At 44.6% G+C, this 12,662-nt stretch overlaps 1 protein-coding gene across 4 annotated transcripts in view; it reads right to left on the bottom strand.

Moving 5' to 3' along the window:
• Positions 1 to 2,424: 2,424 nt before the first annotated feature.
• mast3b (microtubule associated serine/threonine kinase 3b) overlaps positions 2,425 to 12,662 on the bottom strand; it is a 58,362-nt gene continuing 48,124 nt past the window's right edge. For all 4 annotated transcript variants that reach the window (XM_021603519.2, XM_021603518.2, XM_021603520.2 and 1 more), the window contains 13 exons: positions 11,298 to 11,430; positions 10,851 to 11,016; positions 10,649 to 10,750; positions 10,311 to 10,433; positions 9,949 to 10,061; positions 9,598 to 9,758; positions 9,206 to 9,327; positions 8,652 to 8,861; positions 6,579 to 6,805; positions 6,340 to 6,462; positions 6,088 to 6,224; positions 4,599 to 4,786; positions 2,425 to 4,348 (listed from right to left, as the gene is read on the bottom strand). In XM_021603519.2, the coding sequence (XP_021459194.2) occupies positions 3,336 to 4,348; positions 4,599 to 4,786; positions 6,088 to 6,224; positions 6,340 to 6,462; positions 6,579 to 6,805; positions 8,652 to 8,861; positions 9,206 to 9,327; positions 9,598 to 9,758; positions 9,949 to 10,061; positions 10,311 to 10,433; positions 10,649 to 10,750; positions 10,851 to 11,016; positions 11,298 to 11,430 (2,818 nt within the window). In that variant the 3' untranslated portion in view covers positions 2,425 to 3,335. The remainder of the gene's footprint in view (positions 4,349 to 4,598; positions 4,787 to 6,087; positions 6,225 to 6,339; positions 6,463 to 6,578; positions 6,806 to 8,651; positions 8,862 to 9,205; positions 9,328 to 9,597; positions 9,759 to 9,948; positions 10,062 to 10,310; positions 10,434 to 10,648; positions 10,751 to 10,850; positions 11,017 to 11,297; positions 11,431 to 12,662) is intronic.

The following is a 12,662-nucleotide window of genomic DNA, read 5'->3' on the forward strand; positions in this document are numbered from 1 at the left end:
AAACGTACAAAATCAACAGGGGATCAAATACTTTTTTCTCCTCACTGTACATAAATACATGTACAGTACAAAGACATAAAACTATCATCTGTTCCTAATATCTAAGCCCTGGGTTCTGACTGAAGGTACGTGACACTCCTCCATCGTTGCCTCTTCCTTATGTCGTTTACAAAATTCATGTCAAAATATACATTTTCCTTAGTGCACGTTACCCCAATGTAAACATCAACACACAGAAGAAGGAGATGAAAGAGGAATGGGTTTCTTACGCATGGACATTTTCACACGCACACTAGTCATTGTGCTCAAATCTGAGTCTAATACGTAGATAAAAGGTCAAAGGCTGCATTGAGGATCATTTGAAAATATGCACGCGGATCTTGTGGAAAGCTTCAACGGTTTATCTTTAGCTTGGTGGTGTCACCTGGACAGCTGAATTCTAGGATGTAGCCTAAAAAACAGGTTTGAGAGCAAAACTATCTGTGGCTTATCAAAACAATATCCTGTCAACAATTGCCTCTGTGACAGAGATTAGGTGACAGCATTTGATAGGATTAAAGTTCTATGCTTTAGAAGTACAAGCATTGGCAGCAAGCTCAAATTGCCATGCTACCATGATTTCAGCGAAATCATGTGGTATAAACCCTGTTGTCCATCAGAATCAGTACAGAGAAACCAGGAAACCCAGAAGTGGATGAGGTCGGGATGAACGAACATAATGATGAGGTTATGGCATAATATTGTGCAATATAATCAGCAGGTTTCAAAACGAACTAAACCAATAAGATTGGAAGAAATACCCTCTTTGTGATTTGGGTAAAAATGCTTAGAAATATAAACTAGCAAAATAATTGAAGCATTTGTAAAGGTGACTGCATTTTCTTGCTACTATCAAGCCTGCAAACAAGGGAATAAGAGCTATTTGTCAAAGAAGAAAGGCCCTCATTCCATAAGATATGGGTTAAGAGAACAAAAACAAAACAAATCTGTTTCATGGCAGCTAATACCATTTGTTAGTAATACAATGTCTTCACATCAACCAAAACCTGAACTAGCCATAGTGCATTCGGAAAGTATTCAGACCCCTTGACCTTTTCCACATTTTGTTACGTTACAGCCTTATTCTAAAATGAATTAAATAGTTAAATCTACACACAATACCCCATAATGACAATGTAAAAACAGGTTATTTCAAAACTAATATCATATTTTACATAAATATGCAGACCCTTTACTCAGTACTTTGTTGAAACATCTTTGGTGATTACAGCCTCGATTCTTCTTGGGTATGACCCTACAAGCTTGGCACACCTGTATTTGGGGAGTTTTTCCCATTCTTCTCTGCAGATCCTCTCGAGCACTGTGAAGTTGGATGGGGGGGTGTCGCCGCACAGCTATTTTCTCTCCAGAGATGTTCGATCGGGTCCAAGTCTGGGCTCTGGCTGGGCCACTCAAGGACATTGAGACTTGTCCTGAAGCCACTCCTGCGTTGTCTTGGCTGTGTGCTTAGGGTCATTGGAGCAGGTTATCATGAAGGATTTCTCTGTACTTTGCTCCGTTCATCTTTCCCTCGATCCTGACTAGTCTCCCACTCCCTGCCGCTGAAAAACATCCCCACAGCATGATGCTGCCACCACCATGCTTCACCGTAGGGATGGTGCCAGGTTTCCTCCAGACGTGACGCTTGGCATTCAGGCCAAAGAGTTCAATCTTGGTTTCATCAGACCAGAGAATCTTGTTTCTCATGGTCTGAGTCCTTTAGGTGCCTTTTGGGAAACACCAAGCGGGCTGTCATGTGCCTTTTACTGAGGAGTGGCTTCTGTCTGGCAGCTCTACCATAAAGGCCTGATTTGGTGGAGTGCTACAGAGATGGTTGTCCTTCTGGAAGGTTCTCCCATCTCAACAGAGGAACTCTGGAGCTCTGTCAGAGTGACCATTGGGTTCTTGGTCACCTCCCTGACCAAGGCCCTTCACCCCCGATTGCTCAGGAAGAGTCATGGTGGTTCCAAACTTCTTCCATTTAAGAATGATGGAGGCCACTGTGTTCTTGGGGAACTTCAATGCTGCAGACATTTTTTGGTAGCCTTCCCCAGATCTGTGCCTCGACACAATTCTCTATCGGAGCTCTTAGGACAATTCCTTCAACCTCATGGCTTGGTTTTTGCTCTGACTTGCACTGTCAACTGTGATACCTTATATAGACAGGTGTGTGCCTTTCCAAATCATGTCCAATCAATTGAATTTACCACAGGTAGAATCCAATCAAATTGTAGAAACATCAAGGATGATCAATGGAAACAGGATGCACCTGAGCTCAATTTCGAGTCTCATAGCAAAGGGTTTTAATACTTATGTAAATAAGGTATCTGTTTTTTATTTTTAATACATTTGCAACAAAAAAAATCAAAAAACAGTTTTTGCTTTGTCATTATGGGGTATTGTGTGTAGATTGAGGGGAAAAAACTATTAAATATTTTTTTAAATAAGTGTGTAAAGTAACAAAATGTGGAAAAAGGGGTCTGAATACTTTACGAATGCACTGTAATTAGTTCAAATAACAATTACCCTGCAGTTTTATATGATTCAAAATATACTTCAAACTGTTCAAGACGCAGTCCGGCATCTTAAGCACAACAAATTCTTAATATATTGTTTGAATTGGATTCGTAACAAATCATACGAATTAAAAAAATAAATTAAAAAAAAAAAAAAACGTAATGGATGGCATTGTACACAATTGGATGATGTAGTACCCGTTTCGGGACCCGTTTTGGCTCGTTAGCACCACTTTCAAAACTACTGGCTGAGATTATACAAAAGCATCACTCAGTCTCAGTAAACGAGCCTAAATCAAAACATGAATGTGTAAAAAATGAATTCCTCTCAAACTACTCACTTCTTTGAACTATTAGCAACTACTCTGTAGAATGTTTTAAAATAGACATAACAACAAAATATATGGACACAAAACATGATTTAACCTTGGCTAGCCACTATCAATTTAACATTTTCCTTTTTTGGCCCCAAAAATCCACTTAGCTTATAAAAGTAATAAATAAGCCCAGGAAATAAAGTGCAATCTATTTCCTAGTGTTACATATTTACAAAACAATATCCTGGATCAAGTGAAATCTACAAAATAAAATCAATGTCGCGATTCGTTTGAGTTCCTTCGGAGGAGAAACACTCTTTTGCCCAAACATTTCCTTCCTTCAACAGTGAGAGTGTCAAGGTGCATCCTTGGAAGATATGTGCTGCATGAAATGATTCAAGGAAATGTCACTTCCTTAGCTTCCCTTTCTGGGGGCTAGAGTCTACTGCGGTATCCAACCTTATCAGAGGCAGTCTTTGTGTAAAGCAGCTGTCGCTTCTGGTGCCTTACTGGAGACGTTCACCGTGAGAGAGACATCCTTAACAAGCTGCTGTGTGCCAACGGTGTTATCTGTAGATTCGGGCTCCTGTCTCTTGCCGTCGTCCTCCTCTCCGTCTGAGCACGGCTCCCAGTCGTCCTGCTCTTCACTCTCCGTCGAGCCCTGCACAGCAATCTGAGGCACCAGGGTGAAGCGTTTCACCTCAGTCACCTCCTCGCTGGGTTGGGACATGGGCGTCCAGGAGGCTGCCCTCTGCTGGAGCCTATTGGCTCCAGGGGCAGTGAGCATCACGGTGAACGTGGGGCTTGTCTTCTGGTCGTCAGACTCGTCAAAGCTCACCTCCTGCACCGCCTCCTGCTTCTTGAAGGAGTCACGGCGTTCCGAAAGGTTGAGCTTCCTCATCACCACCAATTGCTCTGAACGCTCCGCCGCCCAGTCCCTCAACCTCTGGCAGCCCCCATAACCCCCCAGCAGCCTCCCGTGGTCCCCGAGGTAGGAGACCCCCCCGCCGCAGACCCCCTCCACCTCCACGTCCTCCCCCTCGCCCTGGAAAGGCACCTCCAACGTGTGCCTCCGGTGGGGGTATGACTTCTTGTCAACGTGGTAGGCGCTGGAGAGCCTCTCAGCCGACTGCACCCTCTTTAGGAGGGGAGAGCGGGGCGGCTCTGCGCTGCGGGGGCGCACACAATGGCGGACAATGGTTGGGGGGGACAGAGTCTTGCCACGGACTGTGTGGAAGGTCTTGGTGATGCCAGGGAGGGGAGAAGGGGAGCGCTGGGGCGACAGAGGCTGGGGAGAGGAGTTGCAGGCCAAGGGGGACGGGGGGATGCTGCTGGTGGACTTGCGGCGACCCACCTTGGTGTAACGCTGGATACTTAGCTTGGAGCCCAGGCCGTGCAGGGAGCTGGGCCGGATGTGTGCAGCCGGGGAGCTGGGAGAGCTGGAACAGGGAGAAGTGCTCTGTGGAGAGTTTGTGTCTGAGGGAGAGGTAAATACAGTTTACAGTCCACCTCAAAGGGGCTATTGCATTGTCATGGACTAAGAGATATTGCAAGCAAAATGGGGAGATAAAAGCTTAAGTTAGTGGTAACAGTAGTCGTTTTAGTAGTAGCCTAGTAATACAGTAATGACTGTAGCCACAGTAGTAGTAATAGTGACAGTAGTATTAGTAGTCATAGTTACAGTGTCAGTAGCAACATTGCTGCAGGAGCGTGGGCCTTGTCTTACCTGCAGGCTGGTGGTCGGGGGCAGGACTGCGGCAGGGGGTGGAGGGGCCAGGTGATAGGCTGTGTGTGGGGGAGCCTGGCAGGCTCTCGCTGGACGACACAGAGTGGTGCTGCAGTCCAGAGTTGAAGCTGCGGCTGCTGTGAATCACCGTGCTCTGCTTGGACAGCTTCTTCAGGATGCTCCTCCGCCTAGCTCAGTCAGTGGTTACAAAGAGTTATGAAGGGGTTGCGAAGGGTTTCGAAGGGTAAATAGAGCCAAAACATTATTATTATAGTACGTGATTCACAGCCCAATAGTTTTTTTTCTGAAAATGTATGCTGTAAAAGGATTATGAGGATAATTTGGTTTTCTAATTGATCGGGGATAGGTCAACTTGTTTCACAATGATGATAGAAATGAGAGGGAATACTCTGTGCAGTAAGGAGGTCTTCTACAGTATACCTTACGTTTCTTAGCCTAAAGTCAAGGCTTAGATTTCTTACTCCATTTTGAAAAAAAGGCAACACTGGTGAGGTACGCAGTTTGTTGTCATCCATGCGGTAGTGTGTTGTGTGTAGTGATCTCGATTGAACACTGGGGGGAGATTCACGTCGACGGGCGTCAAGTTCCTCTGTGTCCACATCACTAAGGATCTATCATGGTCCACACACCAACACATGCCTCTTCCCCCTCAGGAGACTGAAAAGATTTGGCTAAGATCCTCAAAAATGTTATACAGCTGCACCATTGAGAGCATCTTGACTGGCTGCGTCACCGCTTGGTATGGCAACTGCTTGGCATCCGACCGCAGGGCGATAGAGGCTTGTGCGTATGGACCAGTACATCACTGGGGCCGAGCTTCCTGCCATCCAGGACCACTATACTAGGCAATGTCAGAGGAAGGCCCTAAAGACTCCAGCCAATCAATTAAAGTCTGGAACCAACAGGACCCTGAACAGCTTCTATCCCCAAGCCATAAGACTGCTAAATAGTTAGTTAAAAAGTTTACCAAATTGCTACTCGGACTATCTGCATTGGCCCTTTTTGCATGAACCCTTTGGACTCGTCACATACACTGCTGCTACTGTCACTTTATTCCTAGTTAAATGTACATATATAGCTCAATTACTTTGTCCCCTTGCACATTGACTCGGTACTGGTACCTTGTGTATATAGCCAAGTTATCGTTAACCATTGTGTATCTATTATTACGCAAATACTTTTCTATTATTTCTCTGTTTTATTTCTCTCTGCATTGTTGGGAAGGGCCGGTGGGTAAACATTTTTCTGTTAGTCTACACCTGTTGCTTACGAAGCATGTAACAAATACAATTTGACTCGATTTGGAATAGTGACTTTTGCAGTACGACTCTTGCTGGATGTACTTATATAAATGTTTTGATACAGTATCAACCCCCACCAGGTTAATATATCATAACAATGGCAATACGGCAGCAATATTCCATCAAATTAAATGAGCACAAAAACACATCTAAATATTTTCCCTCACCTGTCCTGATTGTCCCTTCTTTTGCTCTTCTTGCAGCGTCTTGCCATCTTTCCCTTGTGGCTGGTCTTTCGAGCCGGCCCAACCTTGATAGACGTGTTCTCCAATGCCGTAGTCTGAAGGGCCACCTTGCCGCCACTCTGTTGGTGTTTCACAAAAAAAAAATATGAAGGATTGGCTCTTCTAATATCTCCAACAGTGTTGTTATAGGTTGACAATAGGTATAGGCTCTAGGGTGTGTATTGTTTTATATACCTTCAGAAGCAGCTCCATCATCTCTGTGTGGACCAGACCCTGCACGGACTCTCCGTTCACGTGAGTGATGAGGTCACCAGCCCTCAGTCCTGCCTCGTGGGCTGGGCTGCCATCTTCAACACTCTGTAAAACAAGTGTTTTTTTTATTATCACAATTCCTCAGTCTTTGTGGGTTGATGCCGCCTTTTATTGTGTAACTATTGGCTAATTCTGGAGCAGGATAGAATAGCGACACTCACCGAGACCATGTGGTGCACCGTGTAAACGTCGCTGTCGCCCATATAGACGCGGATGGCCTGCATGGTGAAGCCGTATTTCTTCCCTGAGCTGTGGATGACGATGGGTGGCCGCAGGCTTCTGAGGCTAAGCGACAGGTCACGGCTGGGGGACGAATCGCGGGACGAATGATTGGAGGAGAGCGAGCGCGAAGAGATGGGGCTGGGCTGGAGGCCGCTGGGCATATCATCTGGAATGGTACACAAAGGATGAGTTCAAGAAATGAGAAAAGGCATGGGGCAATGGTTGTATTTAGAACAAGAGCCTGCTCTTGTTTAGCATTTACAATCAACTTAATAACAGCCATTAGCTCTGTACAAACACACCTGCCATACCATACCCTATTCAGCGATATCTGCCCGCTGGGCACTAGTAACCCTGTATGACTAACTTACACTATATATACAAAAGCATGTGGACACCCCTTCAAATTAGTGGATTTGGCCCGTTGCTGACAGCTGCATGAAATCGAACACACAGCCATGTAATCTCCATTGACAAACATTAGCAGTAGAATGGCCTTACTGAAGAGCTCAGTGACTTTCAACGTGGCACCGTCAAAGGATGCCACCTTTCCAACAAGTCAGTTTGTCAATGTTATTCCCTGCTAGAGCTGCCCTGGTCAACTGTAAGTGCTGTTATTTTGAAGTGGAAACCTCTAGGAGCAACAACGGCTCAGCCGCGAAGTGGTAGGCCACACAAGCGTGCTGAACTGCTTCACGCATAAAAATAGCCTGTCCTCGGTTGCAACACTCACTACTGAGTCCCAAACTGCCTCTGGAATCAACGTCAGCTCATTAACTGTTCTTCAGGAGCTTCATGAAATGGGTTTCCATGGCCGAGCAGCCGCACACAAGCCTAATATCACCATGCGCAATGCCAAGGGTCGCCTGGAATGGTGTAAAGCTCACCACCATTGGACTCTGGAGCAATAGAAACGCGTTCTCTTGAGTGACGAATCGCGCTTCACCATCTGGAAATTCGGCGGATTAACTTGGGTTAGGCGGATGCCAGGAGAACGCTACCTGTCACAATTCATAATGCCAACTGTAAAGTTTGGTGGAGGAGGAATAATAGTGTGGGGATGTTTTTCATGGTTCGGGCTAGGCCCCTTAGTTCCAGTGAAGGGAAATCATAACGCAACAGCATTCAACGACATTCTAGACTATTCTGTGCTTCCAGCTTTGTGGCAACAGTTTGGGAAAGGGCCTGTCCTGTTTCAGCATGACAATCCCCCGTGCACAAAGTGAGGCCAAAAAAATCACCAATTCCGTAGGAGCGAACAGGGCCGTGTGCACTCTGACAGAGATGGGCTATTTATGAACTCAGGTTTGATCACTAGTTTCTCCTGGCATCTGTGGCGCTGCTTTCCTGTGCTAGTCTACAAGCCATATGCACTGTAAGCCAAACATCTGGACAGATTTCCTATCTTTTCATTCAAAATCTTTCTCTCGAGCCGCCAGTTCTGGTTGTAGACCACACGTACACAGACACATAGAAATGTATAGAGGGCACACTTGCCACTACACGGGAAAGCCCTCCATGGGCTTTGTTTTCACATAAGTGATCAATGGCAAAGATCAATGGCAAAGATGACTCTGGATCGATCAGAAGGTTGTGTGTTTGATCCCAGTCGTGGACACTGGTTTTACATGTTTTCTTTTAAAACCCATTCCAAACTTTACCTTAACCCTTAACTTCGAAATTTGATGTTTGGAGAAATGGGCCCACATAGAGCGGCAGGAGTCAACCCAGGGTGTCAAAAACACTCTGAAATTTGGAGCAACGTGGATAAATGTCTAATTCAGCAGTGAGACTGTGAGAGCTTGTTGCCTTTCTATAATCGCTCGAGAACTAACTGAGGAAACAAGTCGAGATCAGATCATGGAAACGTGCCCGTTAGAGATATGATTGTGAAAGTAACGCAAGCTCTGTTTGACAAAGTAACTGTAATAATATTACCCCATTATTTATTATATTACCCCAAAGTAATCTGATTTACGTTACTTTTGTAATGCATTACCCCCAACACAGACCTGCAGTGATGATGAGAGACAGGGCGGAGATGGAGGCAGACTTGGGGACTTTGCTCCCAAGCCTCGGTCTATCTGGTGTCTGTCTATCTGGTGTCTCCAGCTGGTTTCCAAAGCGTTGGGGGGCTCTGTGGTTCCTGGGGGAAGAGTGTTTGGCCCCGGTGCTGTTGCTACGAATCCTGATCCGATGCAGGTTTGACACTACCACCTCAGCTGTAATACACAGGAATAAGGGTTCAAATCAAATGTGTTTGACCAAAAAAGGCCATGTCTGAAGTATCTTTGCAAATAATTTGTTCTGGATGGAAGCTCACTCTAAAGAGAAAGTCACTACACTCTGTGTTTGTGACTAGACTGCTTTTTGTTTTGACGGTTTGCCCTTTGATCAGTCTGCCCCTGGCTTGGTCATGAATCCTCCTATCAACACAAATCTGTTTGTTTTTATGAAGAATGTTTCATGAGAAATGAAATATATTATGTAATATTTCAATTTTTGTTGGTTTCCATGAGGTTGTGGAGACTTGAAGAAGAGTGGAGGGGTTTGGGACTGAGCTCACCTTCATCGTCTGTGGAGAAGGCGAAGCGGGGCATGGTCTCCAGACTGTGGGTGCTGCTCATCACCAGGGGGCTGGTGCCCCTCTCAGAATGGAAGGAATTGGACGAGGCCCGAGGGCGCAGGCTGCAACACATCACCGGCAGTGTCAGTTAGAAGTAGAAGGGGCAATGGTGACATCCTATCTACAGCTAAAATAGTAATTTATGATATGTGCAGCCATTGGTTATGCCCATCCTATTCAGCAAACATTTCTAGACTTTTCGGAACTAATCATCATTTTATGCACTTTTCGCCCACTGTTTTGGAGTGCCTCCAATAAAGACGTGTTTTAACTCTTACACAGGGAATCCGAACAGAAACAGAGCGCTACAAACTCATTCTGTCTCTGCTCACCTGCCCCTGCGATCTTGGTGCTGGCGTTCCTGTCTCTGAATGTCTCCTCCCGGGGAGGGTGTGAAACGCCCATCCCAGCCCTCCTTGTCCTCACTGTGGCTGCGGTCCGATGAGAAGCTCAGGTTGGACGGTGTGGCCAGATGTTCTGTGCTGCTGTACACCTGAAAGCATGGAGTAGCCACGTTAACTAGGGTGGTCACGTTTGGTGAACTTGGCACCAACAAAACCTTTTTTTTCTCTTCTCTTTCACAGATTTAAGGAGTGTTCCATTATATTCTATTTACAAAGAACTGCTCAGCAAATTACTGATATTATTGACATTTCTAATATTTGAAAAGGTACGTTCCAAACCTTGCTGAAGCGGTTTGACCAGGAGGAAAACTGACGGATTTCCAGGGAAGACTCTTCATCGTTGGTTTCGTCATCCTCATCTGAGGCCAAATGGTGGTAACGCTCTAAGCGAGCTGAAAACATGACAACACAAAATGAGTGGAACTCAGGAACAGGGACAGTACCATAAAATCTGAACCAGGACATTTAGTGTATTTCAGGAAAACATATAGTTTTCATTAAACACAATTGACTAATGAAAATATCAATAAGAATTAGACAGGCATGAAGAGCAAATATCACTACATCTGTGGAGATATACTGTTAATAGAAATAATGAATCTTTGTCTTTAATAAAAGCACTTATGAAGGACTGCCCGTACTGTCAAAGTAGCTGGTGTCGTCCTCCGCTTCCAGTTGAGGGATGAATTCGGCTTTCAGTCGCAGTAGCCCGTTCCAGTCCACACGTAAGAAAAAGGGGTGTTGTTTTACCTCAGATGCTCCTCCTAGAACAACATTTATTTTTCCGATTACAGTCGTGCGCAAACCTCAGGAAAAATAGCCAACAGCAAAACGTCAGACCAGGATGATGTGACATGAAAAACAAGGCCTCGGGTTCCAATATCTAGACTAGCGCACCACTTAGAACGAAGCAATAGGACATGCATTCTAAGTGGGATGCTAGTATGGACATTGGAACGTAGTTTTGTGGTCTACGAACCTGTCCCCAGGCGCTCCAGAGGGCTCTGCCTCAGCAGCCGTGTGATCATGTCCTGGGCGTCTGCAGGTAAAGCATCATCCCCATCGGGCCAGATGATGTCATCTGTACATCGTGCAAGCAAACGTTAATGAGAGGATCTCCACATTAAACACAATTAAAGAAAGCCTACATACTGTACATATTCCAGCAACGGAATACTTACCACTGACAACCTGCCCAAAGAGTTCCTCGGGCGTGTCCCCAAAGAAGGGCACACATCCAACCAGGAACTCGTACAGGATGACTCCCATGGCCCACCAGTCTACTGGCTTCCCATAGCCCTGTCTCAGTATCACCTCTGGGGCTATGTACTCTGGGGTGCCACACACCTAGAGAACCACACCAATAATATTCAGTTATACTGTAACATTTGCATTGATTTTTGTAACACAATGGAGTTGAGTTACAACAATAGTTATGAGATGGTACACCTATCCTGGGTTGAGTATTTGAACGTATTTGACCTATGCATTTGATCCTGGTGTGAGGATGTGTTCAAAAAAACGTTTCTGGCATTTGGCTATATTGTTTTCCTATGCCTTATTATGGAGCTGAATGTATTTATAGTGAAAGGACAAATAAAGGGTTAAGCGGTTGACAAGACTCTCACCTGTTTGTCGATGAACTCCCTGGTGTCTTTCTCCATGTGACCCTCGTAAAGGTTAGTGGTCATGTTCATCAGGCCAATTCTGGACAGGCCAAAGTCGGTCAATTTGATGTGGCCCATAGAAGTGATCAACAAGCTGCAAGTGGCATAGAGAGAAATGTTAAAGCTATATTTTCTTTGACTTGAGGTTCACTCTGTGTGCAATAATAGTGGTTAACATGATTTTTTAATGACTACCTCATCTCTGTACTCCACACATAAAATGACATGTAAGGTCCCTGAGTTGAACAGTGCATTTCAAACACAGATTCAATCACAAAGACCAGGGAGGTTTTCCAATGCCTTGCAAAGAAGGGCACCTATTGGCAGAAAAAAATACATTGAATACCCCTTTAAGCAGGATGAAGTTATTCATCACTCTTTGGATGGTGTATCAATACACCCAGTCACTACAAAGATACAGGCGTCCTTCCTAACGCCTAAGTTGCCAGAGAGGAAGGAAACCGCCCAGGGATTTCACCATGAGGCCAATGGTGACTTTAAAACATTAACAGTGTTTAATGGCTGTGATAGAAGAAAACTGAAGAAGGATCAACAACATTGTAGTTGCTACACAATACTAACCTAAATGACAGAGTGAAAAGAAGGAAGCCTGTAGAGAATAAAAATATTCCAAAACATGCATCCTGTTTGCAATAAGGCACTTTAGTAAAACTGAAAAAAATGTGGCCTGAATACAAAGTGTTATGTTTAGTGCAAATCCAATGCAACACATCACTGAGTACCACTCTTCATATTTGTGGCTACATCATGTTATGGGTATGCTTGTCATCGGCAAAGACTAAGGAGTTTTAAAAAATTATAATAATTAAATGTACGGAATAGAGCTAAGCACGTGCAAAATCCTAAAGAAAAAACCTGTTTCAGTCTATTGTTCAACAGACACTGGGAGACAAATTCACCTTTCAGCAGGACAACCACCTAAAACACAAGGCCAAATATACATCTATACTGGAGTTGTTTACCAAGACGACATTGAGTGTTCTTTAGCCCCTAGTTACAGTTTTGACTTAAATTGTCTTGAAAACTTATGGCAAGACTTGAAAATAGCTGTCTAGAAATGATCAACAACCAACTTGAAAGAGCTGAAGAATAAAAAAATAATGTGCAGATATTGTACAATCCTGCTGTGCAAACCTCTTAAGAGACATGCCCAGAAAGACAGCTGTAATCGCTGCCAAAGGTGATTCTAACATGTATCGACTCAGGGGTGTTACAAATTTGCAAAAATGTAGATTTATTTTATTTTCTTCACTTTGTCATTATGGGGTATTGTGGTAGATGGGTGAGGGGGGAAAAAACTATTTA

The sequence above is a fragment of the Oncorhynchus mykiss genome, chromosome 5 (assembly GCF_013265735.2).
Source record: "Oncorhynchus mykiss isolate Arlee chromosome 5, USDA_OmykA_1.1, whole genome shotgun sequence".
Lineage (NCBI taxonomy): Eukaryota > Metazoa > Chordata > Actinopteri > Salmoniformes > Salmonidae > Oncorhynchus > Oncorhynchus mykiss.